Source organism: Echiichthys vipera, assembly GCF_963691815.1.
Source record: "Echiichthys vipera genome assembly, chromosome: 2".
NCBI lineage: Eukaryota > Metazoa > Chordata > Actinopteri > Perciformes > Trachinidae > Echiichthys > Echiichthys vipera.
In genome coordinates this window covers 11,579,772-11,605,196 of record NC_139827.1, presented here as the reverse complement: position 1 = coordinate 11,605,196, position 25,425 = coordinate 11,579,772, and the positions used below count along the sequence as shown (strand labels likewise).

Below are 25,425 nucleotides of genomic sequence, written 5' to 3'. Positions count from 1 at the left end.
CGTTTGATCGTTGTGACTTGAAGACTGACTGGTCCATTAATCTCTGATATTAAAAAGAGATGTGTCAACAGTCGCCCCGACACGTACAAGTGAGTAACTAAGTGACGAATCAGAGGAGGAGTGAACTGAACATGACGCGAGCAGGGCGTGTGAGTCGGTCTCTGGAGTGACATCTGGACCGCGCTCATGCTCGCCTGAAGCGTCAGTTATTAATACCGGAGACGGAGCAAATGTGACAAAATTGCTTTAAAAGAACATGTGAGATGCAAAAATGTGATCTCTGCTTGTTGCTCCGCTGGGTTGGAGAGAGACCGCTACCGCTGCGCAGATGAGAGACTTCATGACGGCGCCCCCAGTGATCCTCGTCCAGCCCTCATGCCCCGGAGACCTGCGAGCGGTGAGCTGACTTTCTCTGTGGCACAAGTGTGACCGACCTGTAGCCTAACTACACCTCTGGTTCGGACTTGTAGTAGAAGTACAAGTACTAGTATTTAGGAGCACAGAAAAGTGCCAAAGTTCACCTAAGCAGGTAAACAATCGCTGCGTAAAGATGGGAGGTGTGTCAACTTGGTGATCCACGTGCGTCCACGCGAGATTATTCTGCTGCTGTCGGTGGCCCGTGCACCATTATGGTTATTTGGTTGAAACCAAACAAGGTACCAGTGCTGTCACTAGTTTACTTTCACTTTCATTTGGTTCCGAAGGACGTTATCTGGTTCAACAAGCCCCTCCCTCTGTTTGGAGGCTGTAACATGACCAATAAATAAACAGCGGCACGGCTTCTGCAGGTGTGGGAGATTAAAGAGGAGGAATGCAATTTTGCTGTTAACTTGCTATATATAAAGAGACTTTTGTGTCCGTCAGCGTCGGAGAGTGAAGTGGACTTGGTGTCCTACTGAAGTACACAATATCCATTTTTATGTTAAAATACCGCCCAGGCTGGACTTAAGTAAAGTTAGCAAAAGCCTACCATAATGTAAAACTATTCACCGGCCTTATACATTAAGCAAAATAAGTAAATCATAAAGTATATAACAATAGCAAGTTTTACTTAAACAAAAGTACTTATATCTAAATTATTAACGGTCCACATGTGTCATGCAGAATAGTACTAGTTTATTTATATGCTGCATAACTTTTTGTATATATGTTTTGTATAATTTAGATTTGTATCTTCTTTCTCTCTTGTATCTCCATTGCTTATTTTAATCCAGTATCTTTTGTTATTGCTTGTTTTTAGTAAAGCACTTTGTATATAGGCTCTGTGTAGTGCTATATACATAATCCTCCTTATTACTAAGGAATGATTATCATTATTACTAATATTATTATTCAAAACTTACTTTCATAAAAAGTAGTAAGTAGTAATGAGTGGACAATTTTAGTGTATTATTTGATTATCCTCATGTTATTAACTTCAAGGTGGAGCATATTTTGATCTTTTCTATATTGTCAGATAGTTTAATCTAAAACAAATACTGTGTTTGTTACGTTTATGTGTAGCATCTTAATCTGCGAAAAAAAAGGGTAATGTAGCTGTCAGATAAATGCAGTGCAGTAACAAGAACCAATCCCTCCACTACATTACATGTCAGAGGGAAACTTTTACTCCACCACATTTATTTGACAGATTTATAGTTTACTAGTTATTTAAAATACAAAACATGTCATTATCTCCATGTCAGAGTAAACTACACAACAGTAGTTAATTCCCCTGCAGTCTAAAATGTATTTCGCTTATTTCTTCACTTGGATGTTTGATCTTTGAGAAACTCTGCACAAACATCTTTGTGAACAGTGTCTTTTTGAAGGAGGAGACGGGTTTTTTTTTGCATTAAAAATCAACAGACAGAAATCATTAATCAGAGTATTTTTTTTATGTCTCAGGGGATCTTTAAAATCACCAATACCAGTTCAAACATTCACACATCAGGGCATTGGTAATACAGTTTCTCTCCATTGGCCCAAGCTTCGAATGTGTTCAAAGAAATTTGATCATTTCTGATTCTTTCTACTCAGTTCTCTTTACTTTTCTATCACATAGAAAACACAATTTGCAGATGGTGCTGTACAATTCTGTTGATTTTAAACAGGAAAATATTAACAAACTACGCTACTACAAAAACATTTTGTTTGCATGAGGGTAAAGTGATGCAGTGAAGGCTTTGACTTAACATTCTCTTAACTTGTCACTGCTGTCAAAGTTGTCTTTCACTTGTTCATGCATGTACAGGCAGCCTAAACATCTAAACAATGTCACTGTCCCGGATTTACTACTCTGCATTAAACTTGGTTTATTCTTCATGTTAAAGCCAGCATACAAAAGTGCAGAATATTTGCTGTTTTCAATTTGCAACTCTTCTTTGTTTTACAATATCGGAACGGAGTAAAAACACACACACACACACACACACACATTAAAAATGCATTAATCAATGATAACATTAACTGTTAGTTGCAGTTCTACATTTTATAGCCTTCTGTTAATATAATATTAAATAATCTTAATCCAACATTGCCCAACAGAATCCATTTTGTGTTGCGCAAGATGTTACCTAACCAAACCCGAGGATACTCCTTATCCGTTTTACTGGAGGCATGACACACCTGCCCTTTGTCTTCAGTAAGATGAAAGAAAAAATGTACACAGACTTTTTTCCACAGTGAGACACTTTGAGCCCATTCTGTGACTAAATGTTATAAAATACAACTACAGTGCATCCAATAGTTTATAGGTAATGAACTCTGAACATGTCACCTGAACAGAAACACAATTAAAGAGTCAGTCAGAGGCACACTCCTCAAAGTTGTTGCCATTTATTCAATCATTGGCCATTTAAAAACATAATGTTCAATTTTTATTTACACCTTTCAAACGGCACAAACATGTTTTGAGCTACACCCACCGCACACTGATGACTGCAGGGAATCAGAAATCTCAAGGAGGACAATTTTTCAAAATATACTTTGAACTGGCGGGCCCAGAGTGATGTTCACGGGCGCAGGAATAGCGGGTACCGCAAAGAGACACAAAGAGTCACACAACAACTGCAAAAAGATGCAAATGTACAAACATCAATTAATCAATGGCCATTTAAAAACATGGGGTGGCAATAGCTCTGTCCATAGGTGCAGAGGTGCTGTTGAGCAAGGCACTGAACCCCCAACTGCTCGAGGCGCCAGTCCATTTGCCAGCCCCCTCGCTCTGACATCCCCCCGTTAATTGCATGTATATAAGTCCTGTTTGTGGATGTGTTTGTATTTTGGGCCTGTGTATGTGTAACGTGAATAATATAATAACAGAGTGAAAACATTTAATTTCCCCTTACGGGATGAATAAAGGAATTCATCTTCATTCTTCTTCTTCTTCATAAGAAGACACAAAACAACCATAGAGTTGCAAAACAACTGCAAAAAGATGCAAATGTACCATAGGGAGACACAAAACAACCATAAAGAGTCGCACCACAACTTCAAAAAGTTGCAAATGTACCATAAGAAGACACAAAACAACCATAGAGTTGCAAAACAACTGCAATAAGATGCAAATGTACCATAGGGAGACACAAAACAACCATAAGGAGTCGCAAAACAACTTCAAAAAGTTGCAAATGTACCATAAGAAGACACAAAACAACCATAGAGTCACAAAAAGATGCAAAAGTAACATAGGGAGACACAAAACAACCATAAAGAGTCGCTAAACAACTTCAAAAAGTTGCAAATGTACCATAAGAAGGCACAAAACAACCATAGAGTCGCAAAACAGCTTCAAAAAGACGCCAAAGTACCACAAAGAATCAAAAAACAACCCTAAAGTCACAAACAACTGTAAAAAGATGCAAAACGACGACAGAGATGCAAAACGACCACAAAGAGTAGAAAAGAGACCACAAAGAGATGAAAAACAACTATAAAGTCGCAAAAAAAAAAAGAAAAAACAGAAGCAAAGCAATCACAAAGAGATGGAAACAATGCATGTTGATTTGTGTGTAGAATTGACAGTACAAGGAATGACCAACAGGTAGCAAAAAACAGCAAGATCACATGACACCTAAGGTAAGGGAGTAAGGTTTGTTAAAGAGGAGAATATTGTGGCCTCAAGACAAAATCTTTCAGAATCAAAATGACAAATAATAAGATCCTTGTGCTGTGTTTGATTTAAGACGTGCTGTTGAAGCCAAGAACATATCAGCAGCAATTAAACAATTACATTACTCACGCTTGTGGGCCGAAGCCAAACTGAACTTACTGAACAAACTAATTATATATAGAGAGAAAGAGAGATTATCCACAGTTGTGTTGCCTTGGGTCTCATATGTGCACGCTTGAACTTTAAGATGTATGTTGTTTGGTTTTTATCATGCTCAACTATAGCTATTATACTATAGCTAAAAAACTAAGCTAATGAGTTTTTATTTATTGTATTAATTGGTTTTAAACTTGTCTCTACCTTTATAAAACATGTCTGTACTTTTATATATCTCATTTCATACTTCTGTTTTGTTGTTCAATCACCTCTGTGTATGATAAGGTGCTGTATAAATAAACTTGCTTTAGCTTAAATAAAGTAACATTAAGGTTAAAATCAAACTTGCTGACCAGTTGTTCTTCTCTCAACAGTCTCATTCAAGCTTGACAAAATAACCTGAAGGATGACATACTAACATTTCCTTGTGTTATTTCTAGAAAGGCGTCCAGTTCCAGTCGACCTGTAACCTGTGCCGAGAGAGCCACAAAACTCAGGTCTGGCTTTGTTTCTTAGTTCTGAGGTAGGCATACAGTGTGCGACTTGTTTGTCCTAACTTAAATATTGGTTATCAAACTTAAAAATGACAGAGGAAATGTTTCTATAAGCGGTAATGTAGCTGGAATAAAACAATTCAATTCAATTCAATTCAATTCAATTCAATTCAATTCAATTCAATTCAATTTTTTAATAGTGCCAAATCATAACAGAAGTTATCTCAGGACACTTTACAGACTAGGTAAAGACCACACTCTATGATAAACAAAGACCCAACAATTCCTCCGTAGAGTACGGTGGCAACGAAAACCTTCCCTATTACAGACAGGAACGTCAGACAGACCCAGCTCTGTGGAGGACGGACATCTGTCTTGACCGGTTGGGGAGGAAGAAAAGAAGAGAGAAAGAGAGAAAAGACGGACAGATGGACAGAGACAGAGAAAGACAAAGACAGACACCAACCATATACAACAAAGTCAGATAGATAGATATCTAATGAGAGAAAATACTAAAATAGAAACCATCTTGCGATGAGATCACACCAGCTGCAATGCCAAATTGGGCCAGTGTCGGAAAATGGAGCGAAAATTGCCCCTTTCCTACCTCACTTGCTCAGACCACACCCATGAGAACTTGTTTGTTGCACGGTTGGGATGCTTTTGTGTAACTGCCCAAACCCCTTGCAGACAGAATGGCAACATGCCCTTTACAAACAAACAGTTGACAGTTAAGTATTAAGTGTCTGCAAGATGTAACTTGTAGCATAAAGTAACAGTGGGGCAGTAAAATAATCAGCACTTTTCAAACACCCGTCTACTTTCACAGCCACTGTTGCAACAACTCAAAACATCAAAAAGATGTCCACATTCTCAGAATGAATATGTTTTGTAATCAGTGTCTTCATTCCCTTAAAGCTTCATGGGTACATTTACGTGGGCTGCCTATGTGCCTGGTACAGAACATGTGCAGAATTGCTTGAAGAGGCTGACACAGCTGAAAATTGAGGTGAGAGAAGGTATCACATAAAATAACTCTTTGCTTGTTTATTGTTTTAGAAGCTTTTGTTGTTTACAAGATTTAGAGACTGGACATATTTTTATGTTCACTTATACTTTGTGGACACTTTCCTGTTGTGTTTCAGAAATCTGATGCTATGCTCTATGCTCCGTCAACTGATGACGTTAAAGTAAGTTGTAAAAGTACATGTTCAAATTTCAGTTTTGATTATAGTCAGGAGAGCACTGAAAAAAATTAGCGGACACATAGACTCACAAGGTGAAAACATTACCAGTGCCGCTGTTTCAACACATCAGTAAGCCACGCTGCTGCACTGGGGGACAGTTTCTGTCATTGCAATGAACATGGCTACCGTAGTTTATTGAGTATATGACGCATACACCATCCTTCTGCCGGTAAGACTCATTAGTGCACCCAATGTGCTTTAATCCCTGGCTGAAAATAACCTCAACAAATGCACCATTTAGTTTGCTAAAAACTACATTATCCAGCCGTTTAAGAAAGGACTGGTACAGCTGTATGGATGGTAACGTCAGTCAGTCCACCACTTTGGTCCTGACTGACTGAATCTCAACACTTTTGGATATTACACTGTAACTTGAATACAGACCATGACTCCTAATGACTTAAATGGTCCTCTGCCCTTTCATCTAGCGCCTCTGTGAGGTTGACAATTATATTTTGAGTTGACTATACAGATTGATTTGTATAATACTTTGGTTTGTGATCAAATACCTGCAAAACTATTCCCATCATATACTGTATGTTTAGCATTAATGAGCAAATGTTAGCATGCTAACAAACTAAACTAAGATGTCAGAAATGGTAATTATACCTGCTAAACATCAGCATGTTAGCATGTAGCTCAAAGCAAAACTGCAGTAGGAACAGAGGCGATTCTAGAGTCGGTTTGGGCCCTAGGCAACAATTCACAGGGGCCCCTTTGAACCAGCGCTCATCACCATTGTAGGTTTGTTTACACTAAGTCAAGCATGTCACTTGCAATGGGAGTAAAAAAAAATACTGAGGCATTTCTCGCTCTCCTAGGAAAGCTGCAAAATGATGTCGCTCAGATGTTACGTGTCAGAGTTGATGATGGTCATCGTTGAAGAAGAAATTACGGGTGGTGCAGCAGATTGCATCTTTGATTTCAATAGTACACTGCCTGTAGCAAACTCTGTAAGTCCTGTTAACAAAATCCTCCTTCAAGTGCAACGCATGACATTACACAAAGCTTCTGTGCCGTATAAGCCTTTATTTATATTTTCACTTTTCTAAAACATTTTTTAAAAAATGATTCATTGTGTCTCTTAAATTTTAGGTTGGCTGTCCACCATGTGAAGCTTACTCACTCAAAAATATTACTGTATTCTTGGACAGACTAAATGACCTTTTGGAAGAAATGACTACACGGCGGAATACTCAGAAAATGTAATATGATGTAAATACTATAAGCTACATATGTGCATATTTGTATATATTTGTAAATAACTGTGGCTGTTTTAATTATGTAAATATCACACTGTAACTATATCGACCTGTGAGTACGCCATCCTGTATTATGATCTAACCCTTTAAATGTTTAGGATCAGAGTGCTGCCTCTCATTGATTGTTTTTAGCTGTACAGATGAAGTCTGTGTGACTGTGTGTCACCATCTGCCTTTCAGTTGTACAGTTTTGAGAGAAGTATCAGGAACTAGCATAAAGTAGCAACATGTACTGTATATACAGAATGTATATTATTAAGCGCACTGCTAAACACTGAGTGTAACAGCTATTATGAAGTATAAGCCAAATGAACTCCAGTATCTTCAGAATAGTTGCTCAGCCAGTAAATAATATCCCAACTTTCACGTATTGCATTGTATTTTTTTTAAATTATTATAATTTTTCTTCATCTCAAGTGTTTGTTTAAGATGCTTTTCAGTCCGTTGCAAAAAGTCATGTGTTTCAGACTGAAAATAGTTTTTCAGATCAATGTATAGTGTCAAATCATAACAGAGCAGGACACTTTCCATACAGAGTACATCCAGACCACATTCTATGAATTATTTATGAGAGCCAACAATTCCCCATGAGCAAACAACAAGTCTTTTTTTTTAAAGACAGGGATGGAATATACAAAAGTTAGAGACATAAACTAACATCTATAGTGGAAATGAAATTGCAGCAACCAAATATAAAACAATAATAAGGGAGACATACAGAAAATCATAAGAAGGATAAATAGATAGATAAATAAAATAAGGCAAATGTAAAATAAACAAAAAAGAGGATAAATGACACAGGTAAGACACATTAGAACAATCTCGGTACAAGAGGGATTAGGGGTGTGTGTGTGTGTGTGTCACGGTCACGGATTGACAGACTGTGTGTAGCTACATCGTACTGTTAAATTGCAGAATGCTTCTTCTTCTTAGTTGTGTGGCAAACAAACTCTTTATGGTCTGTAAAACCAACCCTGCTGAGAGGGGAGTGAGACCCAAGACCAAAAACTGTTGACAAGACCAAGACCGCAAAAAAGTGGTCACTGAAGCACTGTCGCCTCACAGCAAGAGGGCTCTACAGGGGATGGATGGATGATAATCATGAGGCAAACTGTAGAAATTCATCTCATCTCATCTCATCTTCATCCGCTTATCCGGGGTCGGGTCGCGGGGGCAGCAGCTTTAGCAGGGGATGTCTGAAAGCATAATGTGGTGTTGATGGTTAGATTTCCAGACACATGACAGGCGAGTGATGGGTGTTGTCCTCTTTAGACCCACCTAGTACTGGGTCTTCCCCGAGGCCTCCTCCCAGCTGGACGTGCCTGGAACACCTCCCTAGGGAGGCACCCAGGGGGCATCCTTACTAGATGTCCGAACCACCTCAACTGGCTCCTTTCAACGCAAAGGAGCAATATGTAGAAATACATGGTTCATTTTAACCAGGAATGTGTGCTTGGATGTAATGACAGAACAAGGGAAGGGAGCCACGCCAGGCTGCAGTTGGTCTGAATGTCACCACACTCACCAAAGCACATTATGTTTGAGCTTCAACAAACACACACTGAGTTTATTTCCTTCCTAACACAAACACTAAAAAAAAAAATACAATTGTGGCCCCAGTATCAACTCCTGTAGCAAAATCCTCCTCCCTCCTGTCAAAGTATGTTCAGTATTTACTAAACAAACATTCATACATTTTCTGCAGGTGGTTAAGGGAGTAGTGTTTGAACATGATGAAGGGCAGAGGATTGAGTTATGCTGCAGGAGTGGATTGTGATGACACATTTATTTGATGTGATCCTGGGTCGCCATTGGAATCCAAAGTTATTGCTGTGAATTGAAGCTGACTCAAGCATCAAACAATTAATCAATCTAATAATGTTTTTAATGCAACACGTGGACTAAATTATGATTCATGCAACTATAGTTGACTTACTTGTTCAACTAAACGCACACCTGTGAAACTGAACTATCCACACATTCATCATCAAAAAAAAAATCACAAATATCCACATCAATTCATTCTCTTATTTAATTTCATATACAAAAACACTTACAAAAATCCAATTGTGCATTGGTTACATCCAAACATTGGTTGAATGTGTTAGCGCATTGATGTTTTATTTCCAATACCAACTGTTGTTTAGTGGAATAGTGTGAGGCCAATGTCAAGATGGGAAACGTACTATCACCATACTTGCACAAATGTGTACGTCCTCGAGATCGATACAAAGAAAATGGTGAGCCACTTGTGCAAAAGAATTGCTCCGTAGTGCTACTAGAGGTCAAGAACTCCACAGAGTTCCTGTTTTTAAGTATAAAAAGCCAAGGAAATGATGATAATCCTGTGCTCTCCACTGCTCTCATTATATGATGCTCTGTTTGGAATTTGACAGAGAAATAAAATAAAAGTATGACAAGTTCTCTATTAATATGGAGACAATGTGCCCTACAAACAATATTTTAACTTCTTGTAGCATGAAAAGAACAAGTGTATTAATATTAATAAGGTTCAGTTTCAAGTCCATATTAATGTTCCTTCTCTATTCATTTGTGTTCAATGAAGAGTTTTCGTAGATCATGCCTGAAGCCTTTTTTAAATTATTGCAGTGATGTAGATGAGTCATCGGATGACGCTGATAATGATCCAGATTGTGAATCTTTCTTGGAAACTTTTAAGGTCCAGCTAAACCAGGGGTGCCGAATCCTGGTGCATGTTTTAGGTTTCAAACCTGTGACAAGCTTCAGCGGCTTGATAACGAGCACATCATTAGACTCAGGTGTGTTAGAGCAGGGAGAAACCTAAAACATGCAGGGCAGTAGCTCTCCAGAAGCAGGGTTGGGCACCCCAACCGACTGCCAACAGCCTCTGCCATAACAGATTTTAAGTGAATGACGAGTCTCCCGGAAATTAAAACGTTGTATTTTTTGGAACAAATTTGAATCAACAACAGAAAATCAGCATCTTGAGCTTCACTGTTAAGTTCTGTTGCCAGACAGGAACCTGTCAGGCAAAGTAACAGGTTTCGGCTTGGGTTCAAGCTGATTTGTTGGGTAAGGCTTGGGTTGGGTTCACGTTGGGTTATTTCAAAAAGATTTTTCTCTTTCTCCCTCTAATCTTCAATGGGTTGCAACTAGATACCTACTGCCCAGTGGGAAGAGGGAGATAGAGACAGGGCGTGGTCAATGCATTGTGAACAGTCAGTAATTAATGAAGTAAAGAAAAAATATATCATCTGGTCTTGGGTCAGGCTTGGGTTTGGCTGCTGCTAAAGATGACATCTGCAGCGTGGATGAAAAGTTTGTCATTTGTACTGATGATTAGGGAAGGAATACAGCAAAGACAGTCATCGTTCCAAAGGCCCAAAGACAAGACTGAAAACCTTCATCCTAAGAATGAGCTGAAAGGTAAACCATTTAAGTAAAACCAGCTCCACATGTAAACCACTCAGTGTACATACTGATCGTCTTCTCGAGGGTATGGTAATAGTAATCTGTGATCTGGTTTCTTTAACACAAGCATAGTATCTAAACAACTCCTGCAGCAAAATCCACCTCCCTCCTGTCAAAGTATGTCCAGTATTTACTTGGTTAAGGGAGTAGTGTTTGAACATGATGAAGGGCAGAGGATTGAGTTATGCTGCAGGAGTGGATTGTGATGACACATTTATTTGATGTGACCCTGGGTCGCCATTGGAATCCAAAGTGATTGCTGTGAATTGAAGCTGACTCAAGCATCAAACAATGAATCAATCTAGTAATGTTTTGAAAGCAACACTAAATTATGATTCATGCAACTATAGTTGACTTACTTGTTCAAATAAACACACACCTGTGAAACTGAACACAAACTATCCACACATTCATCATCAAAAAAAAAAGAATCACACATATCCACATCAATTCATTCTTTTATTTAATTTCATATAGACAACTGTAAAGGTCCAACGTATAACACATCAAATACATTTCACACATGCATTAAAGGCCAGGGCATCAGCATTTGGAATATAAAATCATTTTCATATACAAAAATAAATAACGTCATTTGATATAGCATTCAAAAAATGATAATATGGTCCAATATCCTCATTCTGTTCTAACTTGCACATGTACTTCATGTGGTTTCACTGGCCTGTACCTTGAATATATAAAAATACTATGGAAAAAAACTCAAGTGCAATGATTAAGAGAACTGGAAACAGTATGAAATACAGGTATGGATGAAAATACATTTGCAACAGTAAAAAACAATGTAGGCAAAGTTTGGACCGGAACATGTGATGCCATAAAAACATACAGATCAACAGCTCAAGAACTGCAGAAATGGTGAAACTCCTGTAGAGCAGGAGATGCTTTTCATCATGTAAAACTATCCAAACATGGAATAAGGCTATAGACCTATTCAATGGTATTACATTGCTAGGCAACAGCCTGGGTCCTTGCTAACGTCCTGTCAGCTGATGTTATTCAGATACACAAACAGTAAACTCTAAAAGAAGGAACGTTCATGACGTCACTGGTGTCATGCTATGGTATTCTACATGTTTTTGATGGTAATAATGCATCTTTGTTATCAATAAGGAACCAACCATCAACTGTTAATGATATTCAATAATATTCAGGAGGGCTAACGTTAGCATGCTCTGTCCATAATAGGTCAGACCTGCCCCGCTGGATGTAGCAGCTGTCTTGGACAAAACAAACACACCAATAACAAAGACGCACGTTTAGATAAAAAAAAAAAACATCAGTAAATATCATGTAATGTGTTTTATTTTGCAAGCAGCGCAGATATGATGGGTCAGTGGGATTTGCCGTGCCTGCCACAGTAACTTCAATAGAAGCAGCACTAAAGCAACTCTAACAAGCAATGACCGTTCCTTCTTCTAGAGGTTCTTTGCACCGCAACAGGAAATAAACTGTGTTGTTGATGTGTACAACTGTAAAATGGTCTATAAACATTTTGTTTCCAAGTCACAGAGGAAAGCAGTATTCAAACTATGTATGGAAGTTCAGTCTTGACACTGGGAACAGCATATTAAACAAAAAATAGTCTCAACTCGAAGGTCCACTAACAAGCCTTGAAAAAAAAAAATGCTTTTAACTGAATCTCAGTTAATGGAGCGAGCTCAGAGGTCATCACCTCCGAAATAGCTTAAAAAAAAAGGTAGTAAATGCCCCTTTGAGCTAATACTGTTGTCACACACACACACACACACAGATTTAATTTCTGTGGAAGGGGAGTTCGTCATGCACACAAACGCAGGTTGAACAGCTTGAAGACTTAAAAAAGATCGTTAACATATTGTACAGCCACACAGATATTATCTACAAACTAAGGTTTGTCCACACAGTTGCACTGCTTATCACTGCTTACTGTGCTTAGGACGTGAAAAATAAACAGGGCAATTATATAAAGTGCATTTATTTTACAAATAACATACACACATACTAAACTTAAACTAAACCACCATCTCAGTATAAAAAACAGAAAGTTATTTTGGTTAAAACAATAAAATATTTTACAGTTTCGCTATCAACTATAAGCTTTCAAAGTTACTACTCTACTCGGGGTAACACACAATGGCTGCTTTTACAGTACATGGCTTACGTCCTCAAGAGTCAACTTTGCCGTAAGTCCCCTCCGGTGGTCGGTAGCACTTGGGAAAGGCCATCAGCTGCAACATGTTGAAGGCATATTTCCTGCATCTAATGTTCTTTTGAACGTTCTCAATCCGACATCCTTCTCTGGTGATCAAATAAAGAGGGTGAAGAGGAATGAGGGAAGAAAAGAAAAAACAATAAAAAAAAGTAAACATGAATGAGTTTTAAAATGATCTTTGTAATGATAAAAAAGAAAATGCAATTTCATCAAATCTCTAAACAAAACACCCGTTTGTGTTCTAATTGAATGAAGTATCTGGTTACTAAAAAAAAATTATACATGCATGACACATCTGAATGATAAAGTCGATAGCAATGAGACACTTTATGTACCATTTCATGGCTGCCTAGCTGGTGCTGTAGTATAAACAAGGCATAATAAAGCAGCTTACAGTTAAATATGCCTAGTTCAATGATTTATGATGAATCAGTCATAAATTATATGATCACATCTGTGTGATGTATCCTCTGTTTGGTCTAGTTCAAGTATGCTGAGGTTCATTTAAAGTTCATTCATGAACAAGGACGTGTGGTAGTTCTTCAGTTGTCCTTAATGTTTAGAAAAATCTAAATAGCAATCATTCTGTGACAAAAAGTGTAAACTCGGTCTGCTCAGAAGGGATATGAGGGAAACTCCAGAACAGCTACTAACTGGGTCTGTGGTGAGGTTGTTTTCTCCAGTATTTGGTGAGGTTTATGGCACAATAATGCTGTAACTGTAGGTGTGACTGATTTGCAGTTACGACCTTTAGCACATATTTGTTTTCAAACTCAGTTTTGGGGTAGGGTTGGGCCATCTGTCACAGATGGCTGATAGTCATTGACCACTGAGCCCAATCATGAGGGGTGGGCTTGCTGTGGTGCTAATTGCATTCATTTCATACTTAAAACATAATTCAGATTTATCAACAGTGCACATGTTGATTTTTGCAAGTGCAATTGAAGGTGGATACACGGGCTGTCATCCCCTCCCCCCCAAAAAGTCATTGGTTTGGATAGTTGTAATTGCATATTGAGTCTGGAAAGCACGCCCCCCCCCCCCCCCCCCCCCCGTGTGTGTGTGAGAGAGAGAGAGAGACAGAGAGAGAGAGCTACTGGTACAATTACAAACACACTTATTTTTACAGTCTATGTAAGACACTTATTTGTGGTAAAATATTATGACAGTTATCCTTTTATTTGTAATTGTGGATGGTGAATGATAATTGTTGTCTGCAGTCTGCAGAGAGGCCGATACAGATGAGTGCATCAGGAAAGATACTTGAATATTATTATAACTTTGCCAGGTATTTATATTTCTGTCTGTCACAACTGTACAAGATACAATCAGAAAACTTGTGTGTAGCTGAGATCATAATGATAGCCAAGTTCAAAGATGGGTGTGGATAAAGTAAGGTGTTGGAAGTAGGGGGTAGGAAGTAAGAGAGGAACCATCGCTCTGCCCCCTTTAAGCCACTGGCCTGATTTGGCGTTGTAACTGGTGCGATCCATCGCAAGTTAGTCTCTAGTTTAGAACGGCAAATAAAAACCAGCGTCACAAGTGTCCCAATCAAATCTTCAGAACCCCATTTTTAGTCTTTTTATGACTAAGAAGGACTTTTTTTCTAAGCCTTCACTATAATAGATTCTTCCTTCACCGGGACAGCAGACTCTATAATTGGCCTAAATGAACAGTGAAAAGCTTTCCTCTTTTTCTTTTTTCATGCTTCAGAGGATAATGTGAGATCATTAGATCATTTTAGAATTCAAAATTTAAATACTTAAATTTAAAAACAGTAATCCCATAAATCCCCAAAACTACCTTTCAGCCAAGAGCCGGCTCATTTATTCAGCTTTTAGTATTATAAAGTGCGGTTGACACTATTAATGTGTCTGCTAATGCTTCTGACAACAAAAATGATGTTTCTGTCTGAAAGCATAACGTGGTGTTGATGGTTAGATTTCCAGACACATGACAGGCGATTGATGGGTGTTGTCCTCTTTAGACAAGTGTAACTGAACCTGTCTGTTCTAGTGAAGCTGCCTCTGGGTGAACAGGGCAGCATTTTTTTTGTGTGAAGAGTGACAGCTAATACGTGTTCTTCCAGACTGTATCAAGTATGTATGTTTTATAACAGCTTTGTTCTGGTTTGATTCTAGTAACAACTTTTAATGCATAATTTCAAGATTTCCACATTAGATGAACTCTGAGGGGAAGATTGTGTGCTGGAGCCAAAACAATGAAATCCTATTGTCCTAATGCTTAAATTAATGCAATCCAATGCACCACCACTACAATTATGACCTACAAACACCTCAGCTAATCTGTGACAACATGTAATTAACATTACAATCTTCCCAGATGTGTTGTTTGCTGTGATGGCATACTGTTTTCATTAGATTACAACACAGTATAAAAGCATTAAACAGACTGTGAATTGTTGGATATCATTAAAGTTTAATGGGCTGTGATGTTTTGTTTTTCAATACATAACAGGCTTTCTGTGTGCTTCCATCGGTTCCTTAAAGGGTCAGTTTACGCAAAGGTATCGACAGTGCAGTAGCGAGCTCATAACTGCTGTAAGTGGGAAATTGTTTCTGGAGAGAAATGCTGCTGCTTAATGTAATGTAATGCTTAATGTCATTTCTATAAGCACAGACCAAATGCCTTTCAGTCATAAAACATTTTGGGGAGTGGAAGTCTCCGTGGTGGAGATGTCTCTGAGTCAGAATCTTCACTCAGGCTCAGAGCATGAGCTGCACAGTTTTTCTTAGCTATGTATGACTTTTACTGCACACGTACTGATTCATGAGCAGATTTCTTAGATATAAGGACAGAATTCTCAACGTGCAACTGCAGGTGTTAAAAGAGATTTCTACAGTAGCAGAGAGAATGAGATTTATGCACGGCAGCTTAAGAAAAGACATGCAAACAAAGAAAATGTAAATTATACGCAACAACACCCATTTACAGACATGCAATATGTTGAAGTTGAACACTCGTCAACGATGTTGCAAAATGAACGAATATTGTAATGTTGAATAAGAGTTAGATACAGAAAAAAGAAAGACAAAGAGAGACTGTCCGCCACAGAATCAGTAGTTTGTTCAACTCCAAAGGTCTAAAGCTGTTTGGGGTAAATTCAATGAATAGCTGTATTGCAGAAAACATGGAAAGGGTTTAAGTTTAACTGCCACAAAGCGCATCCATTTGTAATGGTAAAATACAGTCCACATGTCTCATCCAGAGGTGAACGTGTGTCATGTACAGTACGAGTGTCACGTGCCACTGTTTAACCCTTCTCAGCAGTATAATCCTCAAAGATAACTTGACTCATCAGTTTCAGATACAGCTTCTGTTAGTTAAAGGATGAGGCTGGCAATATTCTATATTTTTATTATCAACAAATCACATCACAAGAAAAAAATGACTTGATCCCACAAGTATCGTTTGTGTATTTAAATTCAGTAATATTTATTCCTCTGTGTCATAGCTCCACTGTTGTCCAAAAACTATTAAAAAACACTTTGACAAAGAGTCCTATTGTTGCACTGGGTTACATGTTCTTTCATTATTATAAAATTAATGGGCATTGTAGTTTATTTTCAATCAATCCCACATACATCATACTGCATAAATACTCACTAGAGCACCAAATGTGCATTACTTCTCTGCTGAGTAGTCCCCAACAAATGCACTACTTATTCCTGGTTTTAGGAAATTACTGAACTCTTTTTTTTAAAATTAAGTTGATAAAAGATAAAGATTGATGTTGTTAATAGGAATAAATGAGTGTGGGGTGACACAGATAGAGGAGGGAAGTCAGACAGTATTGAACAGCTCTGTTGACAATTAGAAAAATATAGATGAATGCCAGGCTTATCCACTAACATTAAAATGAAGATGTCTGAGAATCAATATTAACTTTATGTATATTGATATGCAGTAAGTGACATTAACATTAGTTGTCAGATATTAAAGACTAACTTAAAGTTTGTCAGAATAGATTCCTAGCAAGTCAAGACAGAGTAAACATCTTTATTTTACTTAATACCATTTGATTTAAATAAATTGACCCCAATCCTCCACTGTTGCTCAGGCATTAACACTCCACATCTTGAGATCGATAATAAAACACTCACGTCAATTACTCTTATACGAGAAAGCCAGCCAAGTCACACAACCACCCAGAAAAAAGGAGTGAGTAGAGATGGCATTGTCAGCAGTTTATTGATATTTTGCAAGCAGAAAAACAAGACTTAAAATGAGCCAGACAACCAGTAAGTGTGAGCTAACGAGCAGCAGGGCAATGGGGTAAAAGTGTCTTGACGCTGGTTTGTTGTCTGTCATGGCGCCAGCCTCAGGGTCCTCCCACTGCCCAATGTCTCTCTGGGTCAGCCGACTGCATCGGTGCCAATCAGAGTGAAGCAGAACGAACAGAGACAGATCAAAACACTGCGGTATTAGTACAGTCAAGATGCTGTCTAAGTGAGACTTCTGGCACAGATTGATCACTTGAGAGCCCATACAGGCTCACACCAGAAGGTCCACTTAGACACAGAGACATTAGTACAGACTTTGCTTTAAAGAGCCAAGCAGACAAGCAGGCAGTGACGAACGGAGCAGAAATGGGAGAAACAGGCTCACGAAAAAGCTACATGTTAAGCCACGTAATGAATTGAGTTGGTTGGCAGAGGATGGAGAGAGGAGACATATGAGGAGGCATACAGTTTGATGCACATTCAATAATCAATGTTTCATGTGTTTACATTACATCTGATCTAGCTGATATGCATTCACTGAAGTGTAGAGTAGAAGAATCCTTGTTTATGGTAGCTGTTTAACAGGGTTTTTTTGAAACGTGACACTCGTGGATTTCCTCTTCATTTCACATTTCACTTCATTCATACTTTTTTTTTTAAAGACATACTTAACTCACTGTCAGCAGGACAGGAAACATCATCAGAGAGTGAAAATTATTCCTTTTGAGATAATCTGCACCTTTGGACAAGTGCAGAAGGTCCATTACCCTGTGTGGGTTATGAAACTAGGTTAAGACAGACAAGCACATGCCTGTATTTTAGTCTGGATTGGATAGAAACAACATACATGAAGCCAAATACCATCCAGCCAAATAGCTGATGGACAAGAATACTACACTGACTAAAAGACAGCGTATGCAAAGAATCTTTGTTGTTGCATGTACAAACCAGCAGGTTATGTAAATTACACACTTCATGACATCAGGCTACAGTGTAACAATCAAGTCAACCGGTCCAGCCTGTCTCATCCGTAACATCAGCCTTCGTTATTTTTATTCAAAACCAACAACAAACCAAAATCAATAAACAAACACATACCTATATAAGGCACATGTTATAGACATGTTAAGCAGTTGTTTCACGTGTTGTTGTTCCTGTGCAGTTTCAACACCAGGTAAACATCAGGAAAGCAAAGATTTTACTTACTAAAGTGATGACATCAGATAACTAACACTGGCAATGTGACAGGTGTGACCTGACAAACCCAGCCTTTAATCATGATAAATGCACGGATGTTAGTGTTTTAAACAACTCTTGACCGTACAGATAGTTGCAGTCATGTTTTATTTATTTGAAAACAGAAGTGCTTATATATCAAATCAAAACTAATTCAAGTAAAAGGGTCTCCTACAGCTTATCTTTTGGTTTGACTCGAACAAAAGTGTGACAGTCAAAAGATAAAAATGTTGGAGTGATGAAGAAATACAACAGACTATAATGCTCATAATTTCCACTTAATATGTCATACTTCTCTTATACTCTATACTTTGACCTAGCAATTAACATTCTCCCATTATCCTCTCCCACTCAGTTCAACACTTAATATTCAATTCTTCCTTCCTTCTTCTTCTTCTGAAAGACGAATAGATCGAAGCATAGAGGTTGAATAACATCCACTACCTTAGTTAATTTACAACCAAATAGAGCTGTTAAGTGTTTTAATAACTGAATCAGATTTTAAAATAATCCCTGTTCTCAATGAGTGAGCTGCTGTCAGAGCAAAGACAACACATTCAAAGAGGATATCTTCATTGTGCCTGCAGATGACCATAGTGCACTTTCCAGTTCCTTTTATCCTTTTATTTTTTCTACATCTTTATCACTGATCTCCCACCATAATGCATTTATAAAAACTCCACTGAGAAAACACAAAGTACACATTTTCCAAATTAATATAAAGCTCTCGATGGATGCTTATTCCTGAAGGTGATGTATTCACACACTGAACTACTGTTTGAATGCAGCACCTGCAGTAAGACACTAGAGTACTGCTGCACTGTTTTTTTAAAACCCCCTACGGGAGATTTATGCCATGTGTTCAGACATCAGAAAGGGATAGAAACAGTCTACTAACAGTATCCTTAGTTCATTCTACTTCACATTCACACATGTGCCCAGGGTATATCCTTGGTAGATGTAACATTAGCAAATAATTCTTACATAGTTCTTTCAGTGACAGTCATGGATGCAATAAAACATCCAATATGTTAGGAACTCCACTGTCTGGAGTCTTTGATTATGACGTTAGATTGATGCATAAGTGGATCTGTAATGTTCTACAAATTGATGCATATAACTGTATATTATAAGATCTGATTAACTTGTTGCAAGACTGAGTAGTTTTTAACCATTTTAATCATTCAAAAAGTGAAATGTTTTGTTATCAGAGAAACGAAACTTGACCTTCAACTGTAGCGCTGAGTGACATGTGAGTTTGTGTGGTGCTAGCTCCGTTTTGAAGCAGATAAGAAAACTTCCTCAAATTACAGCTCGACAGTACACTAGCTAAAAAATGAAGGCAAGAATACAGTAACAGAATCTTGATTCATATTTGATCAGCACTGCCTAATTTTGACATATTGATCTGAGTTTTATGAGCCCTGTGCATCGCACGGGACGGAATTGTAGACTGGATAGACCTACAACCAATCAGAGCAGTGAAATGTGGGACTGTTCAAATCTAGACCGGTGACAAACTCTTGTTCGTCTGGTTCCCAGGCTGGAAGAAGCTGGACTACAGTGCATTTTGTTAGCTTGTGTAGTCATCAGGTGTTCTAGTTTATTTGTGCACTGAATACTTGATGTCATATTTCACTTCAACAAATGTCTATCACATTGTTTAGATGTATTAATTGTATTGACTTGTTAAGCCAACTTTGCCTTTAAGTTGTAGAAATTGTTGAGCAATTGGGGCCAGTTGTTATTTGTGTCTTTGGTCATGTAAAGTTCGTCCTCTTGTTCATCTAACACAACTGCCATCAACTGGCTTGTACAGGTAATTACCACAGGCATTTCAGATGTGCACTTCACCAGTGCCGTTATAAAAGTCCTCAAGACAGAATTGATCAGATTTAGATAGATGCAGATGTTTACCCTGCTGGCACATAAACATTAAAGGCAGCAGCGCCCCTTAAGCACTGATGGGAACATGCATGGTTGCCTTTGAATGTGTGAAGGAAGGGGGTGACGGTGATGTTTATACTGGCACATCCAACGGTGATATGATGTGAGGAGGAGGTGCAGACAACATGTCTTTGATGTGTGCGATGATGGCATCAGGTTTTGGTCACATAAACATGCGTTGTGGGTGCAGGTTACCACTTATCCAGACGTTTCTCATAACACATATTTAAGGATTACAAAATGCAACTGCTAAATTTTCAGCACTATTGGCTAAAGGAACAGTTCACCCACATTTGTATAATTTGTATCTAGCCATCTTGATAGTTTTGGTTTTACGAGCTGAGATCTTAAGATACAGATACTGCAAATCGAATATAGTGGGGGTGAATAGTATTTTATTTGTGCTTTTGGAAGCAATGAAATTTAAAAAACCCAACATAGCTTCGTTCCTGAAACAACATCCTGGTTACACTGGACAGTCCATATATCTTTTTTTTGTAGAAAGTAGTTCCGGGTCTGTGGATTATCCAGAGTAATCAGAACATTTTCTGGGAAGACAAGTTGCTACTGTAGTTGTCAATGTTTGTCATTGTTTTGAGCACCATTGCATTGGGGGTGGAGTCAGATCTCTGAGATTTATTCTGAGCAAACAAAGCCAAAACTATCTGCACGGCTACATACTACTGAGTCAAAGTAGAAAACTATGTCTTTATGTCACGTGGATGATTGAATTTTTCAAAAGCAGGTTGGAACGATAACTTGCACACACAATAGTTTCATACTATCTGTAATCACGGTCTTACCTCCGCATACAGTCCAGAGCACGGATGAAGAAATCCTTGCTGAGCTGGTGTTCATCACGGAGGAGGGCACACTGCTCTAATGTGACAGACATGGATGTCCGGTCTTTGGCACTTTTGCAGCTGGTAAACCTGATGCCATTTAATCTTCGGCAGATCTGAAGGGAAGTGGAGAAAAAACGGGCAATGTTTACACGCATCATTAATGCAAACGGTTCCTCATAGTGTAAGAAAACTTTGCCTTGTTTTACCTGTTCATTTGTTCTAACACTGACTTAAAATCAGAGTTATTATACAGTGCTCTTAATAGCAAATGTTAGCATGCCAACACAATACAAACAATATGCCATCTTAACATCAGCATACAGCCGCTAGCATGGTTGTAGACTCTTGTTTTAACTCGCTTCTGTGAATCACAAGCACTGTAAGACCACGTATAACAATTGACAGATACTGAATATCAGGTGAAAGGTCGGCGTCTACACAGTATCGTCTTCCAAAGTTAATCCATCACGCTCAGGCAGTTACTTTCTGTTTGGCTCCCATTAAAGCCCATGAAATATCGATAGATCAAAAATTTAATACGAACCTGCACCAAAGTGTTTACACACTCACAGTTACCTTGGTTACGCAAGAGAGGAAGTACATTTATATGGTTCAGAGAAAACTGTCTTCCTTAAACAGGACGAGACGTAAAAAGACAAGCACTGCTCACCGTTCCAGCAATCCATAGTATCTCCACATTCTTTCTCTTCTTTGTAACTACATTCTGGCCCAGGGTTTCAAGTAATTCCTTTATGTCAGTCTGTGTCTGAAAACACGGTAGACCTGTTTATAGAAAGCACAAAACACATTGCCAGTGAGTGGTTCTGTTTCCTGTTTGTTCTAGTGGAAATTCAAATTTGAGGACAGGCTGCCATTGAATGCAGGTTCAGATGGATTAATGTGGCTTAGCAGACAAAAGGTAAACAACTCAGTTGACACACTTTCTAACTGATTAAGTGACAATGAAATAAATGATCCTGATATGGCAAACTTCATATGATACTCAATGCATGTTAAAACAGTTTTACTATTTGTCAATTCTGTTTTCCCCACATCTTTGTTAGCAGTGGGAACTGTAACAAGTCCCATTTTTTTTTCAAACAAACGTTAGAATATTTGTTCTTGGTAAAAGAAATGAAGCACACTTACATTCTAGTGGCACCTTTTCACTTAATGATTTGTAATAGGCTTCTAACATCTCAAAGTTCCTCTGGTTTATTCTTTCTTGAAGAGAGATATCTCCAAACCTGAGAGGATGACAGAGTGAATAAGGGCAGTTATGGCGGAGCATAACTAAGACGCTCAAGAGTTCAGCAACAGTTCATTCAAAGTAACACTAATGCTAAGAGGTGAATGCTCTGTTCGGCTGAAAAAAGGGATAAAACATGAAAATAGTTGCTTTGTTTGTTTGCCCATCGAGAAAACCTAAAACTTTTTCAATTAGTTAACAAAAGCATTTAATGTAACATTTAAAATAATTATTTGCCTTTGGGAAAAGTGAGTGTTAGAGTTTTTAATGCCTCGTGCAAAGAAGGATTATTTAAAATGAATCCATGCATATAGATGTACTTTGCAAGAAAGACTAACGAGTAAGCCACACACTACTCTAGTTGTTTATTTGATATGGATTAGTTTAAGATCACACTGGCCTTAGTTAAGTGCAACAGATTGGAGTGAACAAAGACCGTCTGCAGTACCTCTCTGCTATTGTTTGCTGTTCATTGATGCCCACGTTAAACAGCACTGGGAATACTCGTAGAGGCTTGCCCTCCTTGATCTCTTCTGGCAAAGTCTGAAAAACCAACCTTGGTAAGGGCACTTCTACAGTGAAGTGGTCTCTGAATGCAGGGAGAGAAAAAAGGAAATGGAAGGTAAAAGAGAAACATGATTAAACAGAAATTCAGTATGTTTTGCAATGCTGTAGAATTTGACACCTATGACAGGCCTGAGTTAGCTGTACAAAGAGAGAGTGATCGTGTGTATGCATGAGAGAAAGATAGTGTAAGTGTGTGAGACAGATTGCCCTACGGATTGGCATGGAGGGGGGTGGGGCAAGAGAAGTGTGTCATCTTATCACAGCTCCAACAAATTGGCCTTGACCTTATTGTGTTCATGCCCTACAAGTAAACTTTTGCTTTACTGCAGAAGCAGCTGGATATTCAAACTGTCAAATGCCAAACTGCTGTGGCATGACAGCACAGTTGTGAACAAATGATTTAATTCACGAATGGACTAAAGTTCACCAAGATTCAAAAGTCTGAGCTAAATCCTCATTACCAGCTGTACAGTACAACTGTGCTGGCTGGAGTGTTAACTCAGAGCATTTTTCTATTTTACAGGTCACTTGGGGCTTCGTTTGGCCCAAACAGCTCATACCATAACATTCGTCAGCAACAAGCTTTTCTATGTTTATGTAATAACAAAAACACCAACTGAATTTGCCCCGAAGCAATTGCATATACCTTTAATAATCAAGGCGAGAGAGCAGATAATAAATACTATAACCAAAACCATGCCCTGTGGTCTTAAGTTTGATTTACAGGTTTCACTTGGGGGAAAAAAAGCAGACGAGTCAATATCACTTCCAGTGCTTTTATATTAATAACTGTTCAATACACATTTTATCTTTCGTCTGAAGGATTAAGAATGATTATTATTTTATAAGCCTCTATATGAAATTCACCTTAACACCTCATAGTGTGGTCAATATTCATCGCCTCCTGCTGTGAAAACACTGGGCTGTAGAAAAAAATAAGGGAGGTTCCTGTCTGTGTTAAAGTACAGACAGAGAAGAGGAGGTTTTAGAGGTCGGTGCATAATTGTTGTAATTAGTTAATGTTAGACTGTAACCTTCCTACAATAATGTTCGAGCCTATAGTAAGAGATTGTTTTCCTCTGAGACTGTGATGTCATTAAGTGTTACACGCTCCTTGAAGAATTGTGGAGTTTGGTCTTAATTAAAGATAAAACAGTGACAATGCTCTGACACACTACACGTAGCAAGTACCCACTCTTAAACTCACTTTTAAAGAAACCTTTCAGTCCTCAGACCTTCATCAGGTAAATTTGATGTATTCATATGTTAATATGCAGGATGGGGTTTTTTTGTTTGTTTTTTTTCACAGTAGAAAAAAGAAAATTACACAGTAGCAGCATACTTGAATTGTGTTTACAAATGAAATTTGACTAATGGTTATATTTGTAAAAGGTTATACTACAGGTCCCTATAATTAGAACATAATTACATGCTCCTTTTCTATGAACTTTTCCATGATATAGCAATTAAATGTCAACGCTTTTAAGACATTATAAAGAAACAATAAGACCCTTACTCCCAACTGCTTGCTCTTATAATGTACTGAACCATTACTACAGGTTGTAGTACATAGCAGCTTTTTCTTTACTATATGCCATTATGTCATGAAGACACCAATTAAACATGTTAGATTAAAGCAAAGACAAGCAAACAGAGAAGGAGATTATGTCTCACCGTCGGCCACAGACTAAAGGCTGGAGGTCACTGAGGTCATCTGTCTTGGCCTCTGTAATCTGGAACACGACTCTCTGCAGGTCTGAGATTCCAACCTCCATGTCCTCCAGCATCCCGATCTCCTCACCTTAAACGATTTGGAAAAACAAAAAGTAGTAGTAGTAATTTAATTCATGCTTGTCACATTTCTTTTTAGTTACCCAAAATGAGGTGAGTTTGGCTCAAATTTTAAAATGCCAGAGGGTTAAAAGCTACTGTACAGAGAGAACACAAGCACAAAAAAATCTACACCAATTTGACAAAACACGGAAACATCAATTTGACGACATGTGCGCTGCACAGCAGAAATTGTTTTCAGGGGACGCAAAAAAGTGATACAAATGTCCTAAACACACTTGCTGTTGCCATGGTTTGTGGCTTATCAAGTTATTGAAGCCCGCTGGCCACCTGTCATTGTGATGGCGTGATTCCGATATTATAATAATGACCAGCAAATATCTGCAATAATATCTGAATCATGCCATCACAATGGTAAAATAAGTCCCAAAAACTTACATTTTAGCTAATTTCCCAACATGTTTATAGTCGATTGTTGTTCTTTTGTTGTGAGCTTCTTGCAGCCATTTTTCTGAATGCTGCGCATGTTGTCAAATTGGTGAAGATATTTTTTCATTTGGTGTTGTTTTGTCCGTTTGCATTTTTTTTTTCCTAATTGAGCTCTCAAGGCCACCGCAAAAATGGATGAA

General features: G+C 38.2%; 2 protein-coding genes across 2 annotated transcripts in view; one reads left to right on the top strand and one right to left on the bottom strand.

Moving 5' to 3' along the window:
- Positions 1-190: 190 nt before the first annotated feature.
- On the top strand, positions 191-7,502 carry il15 (interleukin 15). Its single transcript, XM_083924875.1, has 6 exons — positions 191-397; positions 4,690-4,772; positions 5,662-5,752; positions 5,889-5,933; positions 6,812-6,943; positions 7,086-7,502. The coding sequence occupies exons 1-6, from the start codon at positions 329-331 to the stop codon at positions 7,197-7,199; spliced, it is 534 nt and encodes a 177-aa protein (XP_083781001.1). The 5' UTR covers positions 191-328; the 3' UTR covers positions 7,200-7,502.
- Positions 7,503-11,232: 3,730 nt separating this feature from the next.
- inpp4b (inositol polyphosphate-4-phosphatase type II B) overlaps positions 11,233-25,425 on the bottom strand; it is a gene marked incomplete at its 5' end in the record, with an annotated part of 91,569 nt that continues 77,376 nt past the window's right edge. The window contains 6 exons of the mRNA XM_083936813.1: positions 11,233-13,003; positions 21,148-21,302; positions 21,860-21,972; positions 22,339-22,436; positions 22,887-23,027; positions 24,680-24,806. Of these exons, the coding sequence (XP_083792939.1) occupies positions 12,871-13,003; positions 21,148-21,302; positions 21,860-21,972; positions 22,339-22,436; positions 22,887-23,027; positions 24,680-24,806 (767 nt within the window). The 3' untranslated portion in view covers positions 11,233-12,870. The remainder of the gene's footprint in view (positions 13,004-21,147; positions 21,303-21,859; positions 21,973-22,338; positions 22,437-22,886; positions 23,028-24,679; positions 24,807-25,425) is intronic.

Bases quoted from the DNA above. Each gene is read 5' to 3' on its own strand.
- il15 (XM_083924875.1), top strand. From the start codon at position 329: ATGAGAGACTTCATGACGGCGCCCCCAGTGATCCTCGTCCAGCCCTCA. The intron at 5,753-5,888 runs GTGAGAGAAGGT...GTTGTGTTTCAG, and splicing joins TGACACAGCTGAAAATTGAG to AAATCTGATGCTATGCTCTA. The intron at 5,934-6,811 runs GTAAGTTGTAAA...TCGCTCTCCTAG, and splicing joins CGTCAACTGATGACGTTAAA to GAAAGCTGCAAAATGATGTC.